The sequence below is a fragment of the Diadema antillarum genome, unplaced genomic scaffold (assembly GCF_040938485.1).
Source record: "Diadema antillarum isolate AM-2024a unplaced genomic scaffold, OU_Dant_1.0 seq00000097_RagTag, whole genome shotgun sequence".
In the NCBI taxonomy this organism is placed as follows: domain Eukaryota; kingdom Metazoa; phylum Echinodermata; class Echinoidea; order Diadematoida; family Diadematidae; genus Diadema; species Diadema antillarum.
Window position 1 is genome coordinate 2,227,088 of NW_027271186.1, and position 19,091 is coordinate 2,246,178.

Genomic DNA, 19,091 nt, shown 5'->3' on the forward strand with positions numbered 1-19,091 from the left:
CTGAAATAAGCATAAATCAAGTTTAATCAGCAAAGTGTATTGTTGAACTAATTGACCTGTAAGTCTTTTTGAAGAAAGAAAAACAGTTATTGATGTAAAAAAAGGAAAAAAAAACAATGGTGTCCTATCAACACGATGAGAATTTAGCCGAAAGACAGCTGGTGCATTTTCTAAACCTTCATTTTAATACACAACGTAGGAGATTTAAACCATCCCTCGCATGTACCCATCTGAGATTTCTATAACCCTTCTCCTATCTCATTTAAAATCTTTCTTAAAAAAAATTTCATATGAAATTCATATTTACACAAAGGTAAATAATTTTTGTTCTCTCTCTCTGATTATATGATATCACATGATGTATGATATATATATATATATATATATATATATATATATATATATATACATATATATATATATATATATACAGTAAACCTCGCATGAGTCGAAGCTCTCGGGACTGACGAAAATGCGTCGACTTAAGTGAAATTCGACTCTCGCGAGAGTCGATTTTTTTTCGACTCACAGTTATGTACATGTATTATAGTACATTTGCATGCATACGTGTGTGTGTGTGTGTGTGCGTGCGTGCGTATGTGTGTTTGCATTCAAATTTGTCTGTTCTTGAAGATAATGTTTTTTTTTGTTCTAAATTGAACATGGAATTTGTATCAATACTAGTAGTTAAACGTAGTTCTGAGAATGTCTGCGCTGTAATGTGGCAATGTGCCGATGTGCTATGTCTATGGTGCAACATCTCTGTCAACCTACCCTGAGACAGACACTCTCCCAGGCCCATCCCACCTCCATTGAACAAAACTATACAGCCAGCCGGGCGGGCACGCACAAACAAGCTCCGCCCACTTGGCCTGTCACTAAAATATTAAAGCAGCGATTGGTTGACCAAGGAGTTCTGGCTTGACATGGATAAAGTATATGGATCGATGTGCTGTGTGTAAACATGTACTAGTATACATGTGTATGTATTCGACATGCGTGCAGAGCGGTACGGTGAGTGTGCATGCTTACCTGCAGCAGGCCAGGGACGGGGTTCTGCGACATGCCGATTTTTTTGTTCTCCTCTAAATGTAATGAGAATGCCAGACAAATCTTCTTCGGCTCAAGTGATGTAAACTACGTGTATTTTGTACAAAAGGGACTGAATGTTTTACTTCGACACAGCCGAAATTCGACTCTCGTACTTCGGCTTATCCAAATATTTCTTAGAGAAAATACATAGGGAAAAATCGGGACTTTTTATTTTGCTTCGAGTTAAGTGATTTTCGACTCACTCGACGTCGACTTATCCGAGGTTTACTGTATATATATATATATATATATATATAATATATATATACATATGTTTATATATATATAAATAACGAGAGTAAGGAGGCGGTAGACGTTGCTTAGCCCATCCTCACAAGTGATTTAAAAGATGCGACGACCCAGGGGTACAGTAGCTGAAGACACACGACTCACACTATATATAAGCATACATACATACATACACAATAAGACTGCCCATAAGACCTCTCACAAATGAGAATGGACGACATCAGACAACGTTCGCAGATTCGCAGATTGCTCTATCGCTTATGACGTCACAGACGAGAGGAAACTAAAAGGGCAGAACCACTATTTTTTTTTCTTCCATTGTCTCAGATGCGATGAGTCACCGTCTGCGGAATGTTCGGTCAAGGGGGTATATCCCAGCTCAGTCTGGCAGGGTCTCGCCCCCCCCCCCCCCCCCACACACAACTTTTTCTCTCTCCCCTTCCCCTTCCCCCACCTCTCCCCTCCCTTCCCTTGTCTCTCCCTTGCCCCTCCCCCTCTCTCCCTTGCCCCTCCCCCTCTTCCCATCTATTTCTGTCGTATTCGCCCCTCGCAGAGCCCATTTTATATGATGATGAAGGGAGGCATGAAAACATCAAACTCTGATAGGCTCGAGGAATAAACAGAAAACCTAGAGTGGACTAACTTTAGCTCGGGCTAACTAACCTTTTATACTGAGAGTTAGCTCGCTCCAGGTCCGCACCTGAAGCGAGCTATATATAAAGCCCAGTATAAAAGGGGTATCAGAGTCTCTATAAACGCTCAATCTTTCTCGCCTCCACCTACTTTTGCTCTGTTTCATGATAATGAAAAAGACAGGCAAACGACAAGAGCTGTAATGAGTGAAACATAGCTCACGATAAGTAAATTTAATATTCAATGAATTATAAGGAATTTACTCATAAATTGTTATCCTTCAAGAAAGTATACTAAGGCCATTACAGTATTTGCTTATCAATTTATTTTTTCGCACTGTCTCATTAAGAACCACAATGTCCTGCTTTACATTGGAGCTGGGCGTTAAACACATGTTACATTATAAATTGCGCACAATCAAAAGCAATACAGTACATGCTACATCATATTCATTACACTCGTCTTTGTCCATGTATAATGCATTTAATTTAATTCTTTTCAACTGGATCGGGCGTGGCTGGTCGGGCAGAACTAAATATTTTCGCTGACCGCTGGTGTCCGGTCATCTTCCCTCGGGTAAGTGCATTAAGCCATCACCTGCTGGATTAGAGAACTAATTAAAAATTGAAAATAAAAATGACCATGCATACAGCCCACAGTATTAGGTATCAAATGTAGTGATAACTTTTGGGTAACGTTTAAAGGCATACTTCACCATTTTGCAGATGAAACAAAAACCCAGCATTAGTGATTTAGAATAGTTCTAAAATGTGAGTTAGGGATAGAAACAACCACTGTAAAAATTTGAATCCGTATAATCGATGTTAAGTATTGTTAAATACACAAAATGTGAACAATAGTTACAACAAAGATGTTTTCAGACTAAACCGTCTATAGATATGGTTTATTGAGAAAAACACTGATATCTCCTCATGTTAGGCTTTATTGCGAAACATTTGTTATGTTATGGTATGTTTTGTGAGACAACAGACCTACACATAATGTGTAAGACCCAAAATTGTGTCCTTCTCCGCACTCCTCACTTCCCTCCTTCAAACGTCCTTGCAATACATTATGACGCAGGACGCACTGGTTAATTTGGAAAGTGGTCAGCAGGCCCACTGACCTATTCACCCACTTACTATAGGGCTCACACCCGTAAAAACAATGAAATGTCCCAGACCCCTTCACAAATTCGTACCAAAGATACCAAAATAAATGAAGAAAAAAATTAATAAAAAATCAATGACGTACAAAAAAACTGAATAGCTGTAGATATTGAGTATGAATTCCTCTACAAATTGCATTTTGGTTGGAAGATGAAAGCTTTTCTGGTGGAATTTGAGGGGACTATATTTTCATTGGGTAACGTGTACGGAATATGGGTGATTTTTTGAGTGACAATAACTCGTAGTCTGCCTTTGCGGACCCCTGGACAGAATTTGAACTGAATAATCCACCCTGAAAATTTGATGGATGAAAGGGTATATCTAACTTATCCAGGTAAGTAAAGCTGAAACACCTCATTTCTCCCAGCTATTTTACAGAATTTTTTGAAATTTGATTTTTAACACACATCCCTATGGGGACTCTATTTATGGGTGTGAGCCCTAATAAGTGCCCCTTTGTTTTAAACTTCCGGCTAAACACTTGACCAGCACATTCCATTGTGCTGACGACCACTACAACAGAGTAGTGACTTCACTCATAAAATTATGGTCTAAGAACTTTCCCCCTCCCAAATTTGGATTGCCCCTCTCAGAAATATCCAGCATATGCATTAGTAAATAATAATCTCCTATTTCATTTTATGCAAAGTATCAATGATAATATATTCACAAGTTTAGGTATAAATGTCCCGGTGAACCTGTGTTCTTGGTTCTTGTTCAGCCCAAGCACTGGTGCTGCCAGACCTCTTGCCACCCGACAGAGGGCATATCATCCGCGATACACTCCAGCCCGATTGGGAGCACAACAGGGAGTGCCAAGTGTTTATATCAATACTGTATTTCCACCTCGCATTTCTGTATTTCGACAAATGAAATACAATCTGGCTGAACTGGACTTCATTCGCGTCACTTCGCATTATCATCGTCGTGATCCTACTATATACTACATCTGGTGGCAAGTGCAGAGTAACACTCGCCTATAAGTCCACGCTTTACCAACAACGATCCAAAAATAGAGTGTTAAATAATGCATCAAATGTGATATCTTGAACATTTTTGAAATCACTGCTCCCAAAGGTAAACAGGACCTTTAATGGGGAGAACTTTCAGCTTGATTTTCGTCACAATGAGGGCTATATTCTATTCATTTGATATCAACAAGAAGGGAGAAAGCTATAATCCCCAGACCCCTGAGGGCGTCAATTTCGAATCTGACTTCTTTGACGTCATAATAAATACTTGTTATGGAATTAGTTATTTATCGTAGAATGAAAAGTTGGCTCTAAAACCATGTTCTGTCCAATTACACCATTCTTGGGGTATGTTGATGGAATGTTAAATTCGGATAAGTCATAGGCATGGCATTTCATTTTTCTTCTGACCGGGAAACAATCCCGCTGAGTTTTACTATAAAGTATGTGTAGCAGAGTAAAACTGTGTGGTCTTAGATTTTTAACAGCTGTGTTTCCTTTAAGGCGAATAGTTACTAATGTTCTAAAATCTCTTGTAATCGTTTGGTACGGAGAAATGTTTTAAACTTATATCTTTTTAAGTTTGATTAATTGAATATTCACTGACGAATTTGGTTAATCTTCATATTAGATTAAGCTAACCTCTTTCACTTCAATCCTGGATTTCAAAGGGACAGGGTGAAATGTTTAGCTAATACAAGTATTACTCACCGGAGTCAACATGGTCAATCCAACACATCCTAGCAAACACAAGTATGAATTGATGTCTTTTACAGATCTAGGCCGAAAAGATATGGTCACTGGTAATCTGAAGGAAAACAATTTTACATGGCATTGGAGGTGTAGCTTTGAAAGAGGAACCTAGCGTACGCTATATATACTCAATCAGAGCATATCGTTGTTTTCAAATTTATATTCTCTATAATTTGTCCTGCATGTTACACAGCTGCACACAAGTAATAATGGTCTTTGCCAGTGAGTGCGCCAGTCTGAAGACAGTTCAACCCTATCAGGCGAAGTTCGCTTGATCTCAAAGCGCCATCAATTTGTTCATGCAGGGTAATCACTACAAAAGCGAAGAAAGCGAAGGAACGCATCAATGACGCTTTTGATGTCAGCACGACTTTCAGCGAAGAGGTAAATTTCGCCGGTAAGCGCGCCTCTCCATTTTAACGGTAATTCAATCCTATCTAGCAGCGTTTGCAGAATGTTATAGCGCCATCACTTGGTTCGTGCATCGTCACTTTGCAGGATTACTGACCGACCCAAAGCAGTGGCGGATCCAGAGGGGGGCGCAACCGGCGCACGCCCCCCCCCCTTTATTTTCCTTAAAAACAAAGGAAATAAAAAGAAAAAAATGAAATGAAACCCGGAAGTGGCACCAGAAATATTAGTCACGCCCCCCTTTACAGAATTCCTGGATCCGCCCCTGCAAAGGAACACAAATCAGCTGCGAAATTGATGTATGATAACTAACATCATGAAAGTTTGTTTCGCAGTTTATTCTATGGTGAAGGGAATATTTGGATGTAAAGGGTCGGCTTTCACCTTGCTTTGATACTCCATCCACTTAATAATAAATGCAGCTTTTATATCTCCCAAGTTTCAATCGTGGTTTATAAGAATGGTCAAATCAGTGTGGACACAAGCGCTGACACATCCACAAACGAAGATATAATACAGTACCTCTTAACGCAAACATACATGAACTTTACACACAAACACTCTCTCGCACACACGCATGCACACGCAACAAAATTATAGTGTCTACAGGTTTACCAATAAACACTTTACTCTGGGGTGTTTATTTCTACTAAATTGAGATTTGTTCTGGTTTGTTGTTGTTTCCGTTCTTCTGTTTTAGCAATTTATTTTGCAATGCCTCAAATAATGCATTGATGTTGATCAATCTTTTTTTTATTCACGTCATAGTGAGATAGTTAATCATAGTATTGTAGTGACGTTTATTTCATTTTCCCTCATCAACAAAATTATGCAGCCATATTATGCATCCATTCTTGATTGATGATCTTTGAAAATATACTTGAATTCTGTTTTTGCTTGGCATAAGTTTGAGAGATAATCTGAAATGTCTTGTGACGACTGTTTTGGGCACCATCTTGCTTAAACACAAACCATGCAATCACATATTGTTTCGTAATATGAGCGTTCATGACGTGCAGAGGTCCCACTCAAGATAATGCGCACAGCAATCAAGGCTGTTTGAACTACGGGGTGCGAAGTCAAAACTAATGGCTCGTCAGGTAATGCTTTGATTTAAATATCGTACTACAAAGCAAAAATACCATGTCTTCAAATACTTTCAGTTATTTTACATTATACAAAAAACAAACAAACAGTGGTTTCGTCCGATCATCCTCTCGTTTCGTCAAATTTTCGTTTGTCGGCAACTTTTTTTTTTTAACTCTCTTTATCTCCCGCTCTCTATCTGCGTCTCTCCATCTCTATCTATTTCCATGTCTATTTTTCTATCAATCTATTAATCTATATCTATTTTTCTGTCTGCCTGTCAGTATATATGTCTGTCTGTCTATGTATATTATGTCCCTCAGGCTATCTGTGAAACAGACTGTCCCAAACAAAGTCCAACTCTGGATTACTTTCCTGTCGATACACCCATCCTCCTTCACTAAAATATCATGCCCTATACCTGTCATCCAGACAAGCTCTCTTTCATTTTTATTGACCCCTATCATCACTTTTCTCCCTCCCCACCCCCACCCCCTTTGCTTCCCCCCTCCGCTCTCTCCCTCTCCCCTTTTCTTTCTCTGAGCTTGGCGTCCGGCCAAAATCACGAGGTTTTTATATAATTTCCTGCCAATTGCTACGTCATGACTAAGTTCAAGATTTTACCCCCTCCGCGCAGCCGATGACGGCAGCCGAAGTCAATGAGGGGAGGGGGAAGATGACTTGTGTATGAGTGTCTGTGTCTGTGTCTGTGTCTGTGTCTGTGTCTGTGTCTGTGCGTGTGTGTGTGGGGGGGGGGATTACAGGATAATCACTTACGTACCTTTAAATGCATTATTTACCATTTGCAGATGAAACGAAAATCCAGCATTAGTGCTTTAAAATAGTTCTAAAATATGAGTTAATTAGGGATAGAAACAACCAATGTAAAAATATTAATCAGTATGATCAATGTTAAGTATTGTTAAATATAAAAAATGAGAACAATAGTTATGATAAAATTGTTTCCAGAACAAACCGTCTACAGTTATGGTTTATTCGGAAAGATAGTGATATCTCCTTATATTTTAAGCTTTATTTCAAAATTTTTATATAGCAGGATGCTTTGTGATACAATTGACCTACACAAATGCATACATAATGTGATAACTCGAACATTTTTTAAATCACTGTTCCAAATGGTAAATAGAACCTTGAAACAATTCCAACAACTTTTCTTTGATTTCGTATCACTATATATTTGCAAATGCTGTGCTGTAATTACACTCTGCTACAAATGAAATATATGAAATGAAATGAAATGAAACGAAACGCACTGGTACATAAATACATCTCTGTTCATTACATATGCTTACCAAACCGTATTAACTTACGGAGAAGGAGAATAATGGGGATTCAAATAACGTGAGCATGAAGTAGAAGGTGAGGAGAAGAGTAATAGGTGATGGAGAAACTGAAGAGACAAAGGGGGAACAACGAAACAGAATAATAATGGGAAGAATACAGAGGAGAATTGTGGGAAGAAGGAGAAGAAGATAAGATAAAGGAAACGAAGAAGCAAAAGAGGAATTGTAGAAAGAAATGAGACGTATAGAACACAAACGTAGAGAAAAGAAGAACAGACAAAAGGGAACAGAAGGAGGAAAATTAATAGAACGTAAGGTGAAGTTGATGAAAAGAAAGAAAATTAAACAAAAGACAAATGAGAATAATGACAGAGGGAGAATGATTGGAAACCATGAACTTGAGAAAAAAAATATGACTAGATGTAGAAATAGTCAAAAAGACAAGGATTATTGAAAAGGAGATGAAGATGAAGACGAAAATGATGAGTTATACAGGGGAGGACGTGTCGTGACGATTTAATGTCGACAAAGTGTTTATAATTATGCTTGAATACATTTCTCAGTTTGAAATGAATGGGCGTTTGAATTCAATTGTTGATAAACTTTATTCAATCGTTTCACGAAAGAACACTTTCTTCAAAATGGAACGAGTTACGTCAAACACGACAGTATCCATAGTAACCGTTGAAAACAAGAGGTTGACGGAATGGACTGAAATCCTTTCCGATACAGTGCTAGCAATGCCGTGCCCTTTACATCAAACTTGCTTTATAGGAAATTAAATCAAAGTTGGGCCCCTTCTTTCAAGTTTGCAGAGCTCTGGCACATGTGTTCACATGCTTCGATGATATACTTCATTGTCATTGAGAACTTGACTCTGTTGATGTCACGTTATCTTTCAGAGAAAATAATCTGTTATGAATGGTTGCGGCCAAAGAAAGGGTAGAATGGGACATGAAACTTCAAAGATAGGTATGTTCAATTCATTTCGGTTTAATCATTCTTACTCATCAAAAAGTCAGAAGACTGTAACGACGCGAGTTTGCATAAAAATGACATATTGTGACCGAATTTAGGCAAACATAAAAAAAAATTATTATGAGTTGTTCTACATTTCTCACCACATAACAACAATAATAGAGTATGACTTACACGGCTTCGAGATAAGTGAATGAATCAGTATTGTACGTGGCACAGAGACCTAAATTATGATCCTTAACTCTTCGATGATCTCAATTTCTGACTGTCCAGATATGCTCTAGCGTTCATTATCTGTTTTATTAGTTTTGTGTTATCATCTCTTTCAGGGAGCTACCCACCGAAGAAGATCCATCCACTTGAGTTGAAACCTTACCGATGGGAGAATGTGTGAGGAGGACACATGAAGACGTATGTAACTCATTTTGACGCTACCTATTAACAGTACGTTTGACTGTTATTATTTTGTCTTGTCTCTCTGATCGCGTGCAATGAATCTTGCTCATCCACTTCCTCCCCTGAAAATTCAAACAACCCTGCATGTCTTCCCTAACGTTTGCCCTCACAACCATGCGTACATCATTTCTGTTTTCATTCAGATAAACGTTCCTTTAGATGTAACGCTTTTTTGGGGGTGGGGGGTGCGTGCTGATACTGCAACTACATAATATATCGGTAAATCAATAAGGAATGTGCACTTTTTACGCAAGTAGTCGCACTCATCATACTCCGAACTGTCACGATCAACTCCGTTAGCATAGCTCGTTCTTAAGGCCACCGCACACTACACGATCCGACTGGTCTTAAAGTCTTAAGCCAAGCTGGGTCTTAAGACCAGTCGTACGACCGGACACCGCACACTATACGCCCCGACTGTAAAGCGCATGCGCAGTGCGCACTGCGTGCGCTTGCATCTTACTGCATTGTGAATGGCTGAAAGCCTACGACCAGTCGTAGAAATTCAACATGTCAAATCTCTACGACTGGCGCTAAGACCCAGTCGTACGACTGGAAACTGGCAAGACTGTGACGTCACACTTCTAGTCTTAAGGTCTTAAGACCGGTGAATTGGGGCAAAATCGTGTAGTGTGCGGCGGGTTTTAGTCGTTGTTGGATGGTTAGTCAGAGATAGGCACATAATCATATGGACAAATGAAGAGTCTGATCGTAAAATGGACTAAGCGCCATTTTTTAACATTTCAAAGTAAGTCCATCATCATATAGAGCAAAATAAATCCTTGTCAGTGATAACTCAATCATAAAATTAAAATATATAAGTTCTTGAAGTTATGATAAAGAATATCCCATACCCTATCGTATTATTTCATCCTCATCTGTTTTTTTAGCAGCTTTAATCGCAAAAAGAATATTCCATCTTGACAAGAATAGATTTAAGTCGTTTTTGGATCAAATTCTTCAAATGTTGAAAGAGATTGGTGGAAATCACAGAATGATATTGAGAAAGGTGTCAAGAGGTGCATAGATATAGATAGATAGATTCTACAGTTATATACTTGCAAGAAAATGATAGTGTAAGCAGATAGATCTTGGCAAGAGTTATTCAGAGTGGTCATCCCTGTAAGGATCGTGTGCATCTCAAAATGCGATTAAAATTACCGTGGTAGATAATCCTTACGTTGCTACACGGTTCCTTCCTCCGTGTAGAACGATTCCGCGTTAAGAACCTTTCATCAGTGGCACTTCACACCTGCTGAATTTGAGTCATACGTGATCGCAGCCATCACCTCACATAATTAATACGGGACTAACTGTGCTTCATATTATGTACTGGGTGCAAAATAGACCATCTCTAAATAGACATAGCATTTCTGTCTCGATCGAGATCATTTCGTACCAATAACACTGTCTGAAAAACCCCCAAACAAACAAACAAACAAACAAACAACAACAAACAAACAAAATGGAACGGATTCGCCCTGCTAACTGCCCTGGCCAATTAATTTCGGACAAACCTGACTTAGTTTTCCCCATCAATATTTAAAAATTTGAGCGTAAAGCCTTATATACACTTTCCTCTAAAGTTTTAACTTGTCTCACCCACATTATCATTACGATGCATTCTACTTTTGCAGATAGTGATAAACATACACAAGTTGTGACAATGTACATTCCGTAAACAAACGATAAAGGGAAAGGTTTATTATCATTCGCTGGAGAACATTGATGAAGTATATCTACATACCTTACTTGATACGATCCATTGCACCCGTTCATACTTTTGTTCCCGTTCTTCTATGTCATGTATTGTGATATGTTGCTTTGTTGTTGTTATTGTTGTGTGTGCAGGTTTCTGGGTTGGACAATGCACTATGCACACCATGCTTTAAATTCATGGGCGCCTTTCGCATCTTGGATTAAAGGGGTTAAGGTGTCATTCTCCCTTTCCCGGGGAGATTCACACACTCAAACACTTCATTTCCCTGCACACAATCCCGTCATTCCCCCACCCCCGCCTCATCTTCACCTCCTGTTTCCCCTCATCCCTCCCCTTCACCTTTCCCTTCCTGCCCCGTCTTCAATGTCTTTTGTTCCTTTGAGCGACCTCGTGGAAGTGCGCTGCTATCAGACACATCCAACGCAGAGGTGCGAGGAACTTGTTAATAAAGCTTGCTTCGTTGGCAAAAAAAAGTGTCCTGGAAATTGACAAAAAGAAAGTTAGGAATGAAAATAGACATCGATGCAATGCGATCCGATCTTGTTGTGGTTTGAAACGATTTATATGCAAAGCCTATTCAGTGGAGACACTAATCTAGAAATTCTGCGTTGGTATAGTGCACCTTCAAGTTCTCTTGTATCTCTTTTAGGTCGCGAAAGGGAGTGTAAAACGACCAGCACCAGAAAATTCCAAGTTTAGAAACTTAGGTGATTATTTGTAGTGTTTGTTTGCCTTGTCGTTTTTTCTTCTTTTTTTATTTTAAAGATGATGATATTCTTTCTTATTGTTTTCTCTTTTTTAGGTGGAGAGATCGGCTTTGACACGCATGGTCTTATTATACTCTTTATGTATATAGAACATCTTTCACAGCCTTTATTCCAGTCACCGGGAATGTCCCAAGACAGCACATAAAGTGTATGAGCACTATCTCCACTCCATTGAGACTATAGTATTCCCTGCTCAGTCCCATACAATTATCACGCGTGTCATCGGACATCAAATGATTCTGGGCCCATATAGATTCCAGTGTGGTGGTGGTTATTGGCATGATTGGGGCTGAAAACTCCTCATTAAAGTGCAGTTTGTATTCAATAATATTATACAACTGATTTGAATAAAATCGTATACCTGTAATTGAAAAGTATCTACATCGCGTCTGGCAACAAAATTAAACAATTGTTTTAACCATCAGAAGCGAAAAAAAGTGTTAGAGATGATTTCCATTTGCCATGTATTTCTTAGGGGGAAAAAACAAACCAAAGCTTAGCAACCTCGAAGAGCTGCAATTCATTTTCTGGTATCTATGGTCTAACGATATTATCTTAAGACATACAAGTCATACATGCTATACCAAGAAAAGCAAATCAAGACAGCTAATACACATACGCAATGATTCATCATTTCTTACATAAATAAGCTTGGAAAATTCTGACCATCAATTTCAAGTTACAGATATCTATTCTTTATTGACATTTTACGCTTCCAGAATAAAAGTACAATGCCAGACAAATCCCTCCCCCCTCAAAAAAAAGTTTTTAATAATAACAAACTTTTCTATCCCTAAACCCTTGCAATCTGACTGGCTTTTCGAATAGTTGATAAGTTTCGAGTAACAAAACAAAAAGTTGTTTTTCCAACAATGTGGACAATCAACAATCGTAATTCAAGTGCTCCGGTTGTTACTGAAGCGGAAGAAAAGTTTAATCAACATGATGAATGTGTTCCGCTTAAAGAGACAACATCTTCTAAGTTAGAATTGTATTCATTATTTTTTTTCTTATTTTTAGCGGGGTTTTTTTTCTTTGCCATGCATGACTCCTACTGCCATGACTGCAGCGGGAAAGCCGTAAACAACTTTTTGTCTCAGCTCTCCCTTTCATAATTAACGGGTTAGAACGTCAGTCAATGCACATTGATTTAGAAAAAGCCGACACCCACCCATTTTCCACCAAAACGCGATCCATGGTGAGGAATTTATCATTTTTTGTCATGTCTTCACAAATAAACAATGTAAACAGGAAATGGGCAAACAATATTTCTTGTTTGCGAGTACAAGACTCAACAACTATAACGGTTCTTCCTTATTTTGCTTCGATTACTACCATCCATAATGGTTGGTCTCTGATATGAGTGAATGTAGAAATGAATGGAGCAAACTTGTTCAATTTTGACGTATTTCTTCAATCTGAGTATCCATTCATTTCGCTGTCCTCAAACTGCAAGACACATTCCTGGATATTAATGATTGAACGTGCTAGATTATTTCTTCAAGTTTTTGTGACTGTTCAAGCAGCATTGTCAAGTACCATGAAATTGCAAGTCAAGCAAATCTGTGTAACAGAGAAGCAATATTTGCTATTTTCTTACATACTAGGATGAACTTTAACATGCTCTTCCGCGCGCGGGAATTCAGCTAACGGAACAGTAACAGTTTTTCACCTTGTTCATGACTATACAATGTCATCTCCTCTTTTTTATTTCCTGGTTAAAGGGATGGTACAGTATTGGTGGAGATGAGAATTAGGCTTTTAACTTTTTGTGAGATACCAAGAAAACACTTATGATATAGTACAGAGCATACCATTTTAAGAGGAATTTAAAGTTTCTTTGATGAAAATCGGGTTTGGAATAGCTGAAACATGCATAAAAAAAAAGTGAAACAAAGCGATCGTAATAAAGTGTGGGTCCCGCACTTTATTAGAATCGCTCTTTTTTGGATATCTCAGCCATTTCAAAACCAATTTTCATGAAATAAACATTGAATTCCTCATAGAATTACATGCTCTTTCATATTTCATAAGAGGTTTCTCATTATCTCACCAAATAATGTTAGAAACCTGAAATTAGGTCTCAACCAAAACTATACGATCCCTTTAACATGATCAAACCTAAAAGTTCAGCTGTAGCTTTGGCATCCAAATACCATTACTAGATAAGCTCGTTCAATCTCATATTCATACTCCATCGGAGATTTTTTTATTGTTATAATTTGTTTTTGTTTTTTGTTTTCAATATCGAGACATATAAATTGTTCTTTACTGAAACTTGCGGCTCTCTTCTCTACCCATACACCGGCTCTTGCAAAGTTTTAAAGATAATAAAATGTTTACGCTAATAGGTATGTCAACAGTGTAAACCTGTGATATGCCAAAAGAGCGAGCGAGAGAGCGTGGGCATTAACTGCGCGAGTTTATCGGGGTCATTTTCCCTGATGAACACGAACAAGTAAAGGATTAGTTATTGGGCGCCACTGAACCCGCTATAATCTAAACCATCGAACGGTATTCACTGAGAATCTAGGTTCAGAAGCTGGAGAAACTGGATTAAGCTCTTGCGTAAATGCTGACAGCTCATTGGTGGATTTGTTAAGGCTAGTTTGACATTACGAAAAGACGCACCAAGTACGTTTTGCGGGCCCCCTGCTTTGAGTTCACTCTTGCCGATGAGGGGTGTAAACGTGTCGTGATCCCCCGTATTGTCCTTGTATTCGCTCTTTCGGGAACCTCGGGAGCTGTTATCGTTTCTTCAAAATCACTCATTCTGATCTGCCTTGAAAACTTTCAGTCAATCAACCGGCAATAGTTTCTCTGTACTCGGCTCTGTCTACTGCGTACACATACATTATGTGCATTTCGATCTGGAGGGAGAGGGGGAGTGCGCTGAAGATCGTTCGGGCAACGCTGGCTGAGTAACTTCTAGCAGAGCGTCATTCGGTGTTTAACGCCTAATCGCCGCCGGGCAGATGCTCATTTTGACATCACACTAGTATTAAAGATGTAACGATTGACAACGTGCTTTGGATTTGTCTATACATTGAGAGGGATTATGCTTGGCTTCTGCCGATTAGTTAGTCGGATTTGACTTCCCTGGAATATTTGCATTTCATACTTGGAATCGCATTACGCATACAAACTTGTCAGTCATAATAACACGATTTAACTACAGACAAGCTAATCCACGCCGCAGAGTTTGATGTGAATTCATGATCAAGGGAGTTCTGGTGCCTAACTCAGAATTTCCCAGGGCTCTACAAAATTAGCATCTATTGTTGATCAAAGCAGCTTCACTCAGTGCAAATATTTTCTTTTTTTCGACAGCCAAGAAGGTGATGGCGGTCGCAACGCCTAAATCAAGACGACATCGCTTAATAGGGAAACTCCTGGTCGACATCACGTGCATCGCAGTTCTGTGCTGTCAGGGCGCTTTTCTCGATCTCTTCCTCATCCACCATGGCGATGGGCTTGGCTTCGCTCGTGGATACGTCTGGGTGGTGGTCGACGCGGTGGTCGTCGTTTTCTGGCTTGCCTGCATTGCACTTCCGCATCTCGGCGTGAGGCCATCGGCGCAGTTGCCCCAGCAACCTAGCGGCAACATCTGGAGAGAACCCCTGTTTGCGTACGCGTCTTGGCTAGTGTTTGCTCCGCTGCAGATAGCCAAGGTCGTTCGAATCTACAACACGGTGCACAAACCCAGTGAAGTACACTGGATCTTTACGCCGCAAATGCTGCGAATTGGCATGTCTCTAACGAGCATCGTGTTCGTTCTTCTTCTGCATAGCCACGACACCGACGTCGACAACACGAAATACAAGGTACGAATGCGGCACCTCGGAGGAGCTATTGGTGTCTCTCTTCTAGATGGGTGTGACATTCTGTCTATGCTTCATATAAAGGGTAAAAGCCAGGAGTACCCATCTATCCTCCGTAATACCATCATGGTGTTCGGCAATATTTGGTTTATCTTGCCACTGGTTCCCCTGCTCTCTCTAAGAGTGATGGCGGCCGAGAAGGAACACACATCTCCGATCACAAAGAGAAAGCTGACTCGACAGGACAGGAACGAAAGGAGGAAAGAAGAAATCAAAAAGCTTGACATCAAATTAAGATATCCCGGGACGGAAATGGGTAATTCTAATCTAAGACCTGCCAAATCGTTGGATTACCCTCAATTCGAGCGGAAAGTGATTCAGCTCAGAAATGATATGTTTGTCAGCGAGCTTAGCAAGAGCTGCAAAAACCGCGACCAGCGATGCCGCAGTTACGACAATTTATGCGGGGATGGGGCTTCGTCCGGCAAACCGATCGCGCAATCGAAACTGAGTCAGAGTTTGAACTTCACATACTGGAATTACAACCAGAATTACAACCAGAATTGTAAGGTGGACGCTCCAACCCTGGACAAGAGACCTCGCAGTGTTAAGGAACGACAGGACAAGAGCGCGAGTTTCTTGCGAATAGAGGGTGACAACGATGTCAATCACCACCAGGAGAAAAAGAAAGACCACGTGTTTCTTGAGGCGATGCGTCACTCTAAGAGCTCGATCTTTAACGTGATCCTCTTCAAGAACCAGATCCTTGTCTCCACGATGGACATCCCTTACCTGGCGATCCGCCTTCATCTGTGGCTGGTCCACGGTGTGTCGGCCTCCGTATTCCTCACCAAGAACGTTCTCATGATTCTAGGTCTCATCCTCCACCTGTTCTACGAGCCACCGACGGTGGTGCGGAAAGCCAAGGGAAAGGCCCTAGATGTTGGCATGATGGCAGGTATGGGTTTCCCTTGACCACAATTGATGTTTGGGAGTGTCCTCCGTAGAGCGTCTCGAGCTACCTTAACTATCATCTTTCACCTGCTCCACTGGCAGCAAACCAATATTGTTAAATACCGTCGCGGTAGAAAGGATGTCTTGCCAGAATGTCCAGGCGAATCTGTCTGAAACCACTGATCCCTCAGTATTCATCTCACTTGCATCTCATGTACGTAACGGATGAATACCTCAAGGATGTAAGTCAACATGAGTATCCGTCTTCCAAAATGATGTAGAACACTATACAGGAATGGCAAATCCATGCACTTTTCTGCCTTACATTAATTAATCTGAAGATTGCCGCTGCTCTTTGTCTCTTTCGAGGGTAATTTGTAGCAGAATCTTTATACTGAGCAATTCCAAGCATTACGAGTGTATCAATACCGAGAATAACAGCTTAATTTTACAGAGCGCATTTTAGACTTTTAAAAATGTCAATACATGCGCTTAACAAACTATTACAACAATTACCATCTTGTGAGCAATTCCATAGCAAATAATTACCGTCTTTTCATCGATCATGTCGAGTCTACATCTTACGTATTTTCGGATATCATGGTTAAGAAAAGAGATATAGGAAGCTGATCACTGCTGTGGTTGTTGCGATGAAAACTGGTTAAGTGATTGGTGAACTATTTCCCTTATGAGCAGAATGGCGTTGTTTTTGGTATAATGTTTAATAATACGATGAAAAGATGAAATCTTGCCAATCACGGATCACTCTTTTTCCGTTTAGATCAAGAGTACACAGACGATAAAAATGATGGCAGCCATCATCATTCACGATGGCTTACCATGGGAAACTTGCATTCTCGAATCATTTTGTGTATTTCATTTGCTCTTTATTTGTTTAATCCGCATGGATGCAATACCCCTTCCCTCACCCCATTAAAGAAACCGGCAACAAAGACTGGGTGCGAGTCAATTGAACAGAGTTTCCTATTTCCAAAGTTATCAAAAACTATTAGTATGAGTAAACAAAGCCTCGCAACACTGAATGAGATTCTGCAACTCTGCAGGCATTGTTCTTTACCATCATAGAGTTCATTAGGCTAAATTCTTCTGGTCGTATTATCAAAGGACAAACAAAACAGAATATCATTAAAATTCCTGTATGAATGGCCCATTAATCTGCAACAAATTCTATAATGTAAAACATTTTTTTTTCTGATGTACCAAGTGTTATTTTATACTGAACACAGAATTCAAACCAGTTATATGTATCTATTCGTGACCCCCCCCCCCCCTCCATCTAGTCAAGTCATGGTTTATGGAGCAAGGACTACGACTGAAAATGATTTTAAAAAGCAGGTTTACACGATATTTATTGTTGCACTTCCGTTCGCCCATAGGTGTTAATGGATGAATATGAAACGGCTCCAGAGATTACATTCCTCAGGCATTTTCTCTCCCCCATGATAGTTCATTCGATGACCTACATTATACCTGCTTTAGGCATGGAATGTGAAAAGCCATCGACTCGCAACTATTGTGTAGGTAATTATATGCAATCACTATAATGGAATGTGTTTATTTGTATTATGCACATAGCCAAACCAGGAAGTGTACTGTATCAGTATATTTGCATCTCGTATCAAATGACGAATCTTTCTGTGCTTGATGGAATAGAATCGTTGAACAGTACAATTATTATCATAAGGCGAACAAAAGTTTTATGTTATCATCGCATGATCAACATTTTGTAATTCTGCCTGAAATTTCACATTATGGAGTCACGAATTGCATATTTATGATAAGTAAACTGTTCGCACACATTTCCCATACTACATGCAGAGTATCACGGGTTTGAAAATAATTGAACTGAATCGGTAAATTGTCACCGACAAATAGATCTTGTTAATGTGCCACAGTCATTATTGACAATATTACGAAATCATAAGGATTGATAATGGGTAGTTTATTCATCAATGTTAAATCAAATTTATATTCCGTATATGTATTCGTTTATGATATACTTTCTCTGGGTTGTGCAATTTGTGTATTCGGCGATATGTACTTTCGTTTGTTCATCACTAAATAATCAATGCTTCCATGCATAATATAACCACGGGTTATGTTGCTAGACAACTATTGTTCGTTAAAGTGGTATTAAGAGCTTCGTTTGCCTTTTGCAATTGCTTGCCCGACGGTGCTATAATATGCAACAACACACTCAAAATTATATCATTTCATTTTTATTTTTCTACCATGAGTTCTTTTAGCGTGTAAGATATAGCTACCGAAGAAATGTCAAATGTCCACGTCAAAAACAAAAACAAAAACAAAAACAAAAACACGTAATGATTCCAGTTCAGTTTTTGATATAACTATAGGCATTTTGGACATCAAAATAAATTTTTGAAAATAATTTTATTGTTTGACGGACAGAACATACAAGGACAATGACAAGCATATTTGCTGCAATATAGGTTGAGTTTAGTCAGTGTAATCATGTCAAATACAACAAATATATGTATATTCATGATGGAATCGACAGCTATACAATTGTTATTGTAATAAATGCCAACGATATCACAGCATGTGAGGAACACACAAAACTGTCAATGTCGTGTACGTGTTGAAGAATCAAGCTGGATAGATGTAGATCGGATTATAGTAAAGTTCTGAAGTTTGTATGCATATTATTATATAAATAAATATATATATATATATATATATATA

At 39.2% G+C, this 19,091-nt stretch overlaps 1 protein-coding gene across 1 annotated transcript; it reads left to right on the top strand.

The window, feature by feature from the left end:
- The first annotated feature begins 14,930 nt into the window (after positions 1-14,930).
- On the top strand, positions 14,931-16,385 carry LOC139726744 (uncharacterized). The gene has a single exon (XM_071637737.1). It carries the CDS (start codon positions 14,931-14,933, stop codon positions 16,383-16,385), a length of 1,455 nt encoding a protein of 484 aa, XP_071493838.1.
- The last annotated feature ends 2,706 nt before the right edge of the window (positions 16,386-19,091 follow it).

Bases quoted from the DNA above. Each gene is read 5' to 3' on its own strand.
- LOC139726744 (XM_071637737.1), top strand. From the start codon at position 14,931: ATGGCGGTCGCAACGCCTAAATCAAGACGACATCGCTTAATAGGGAAA.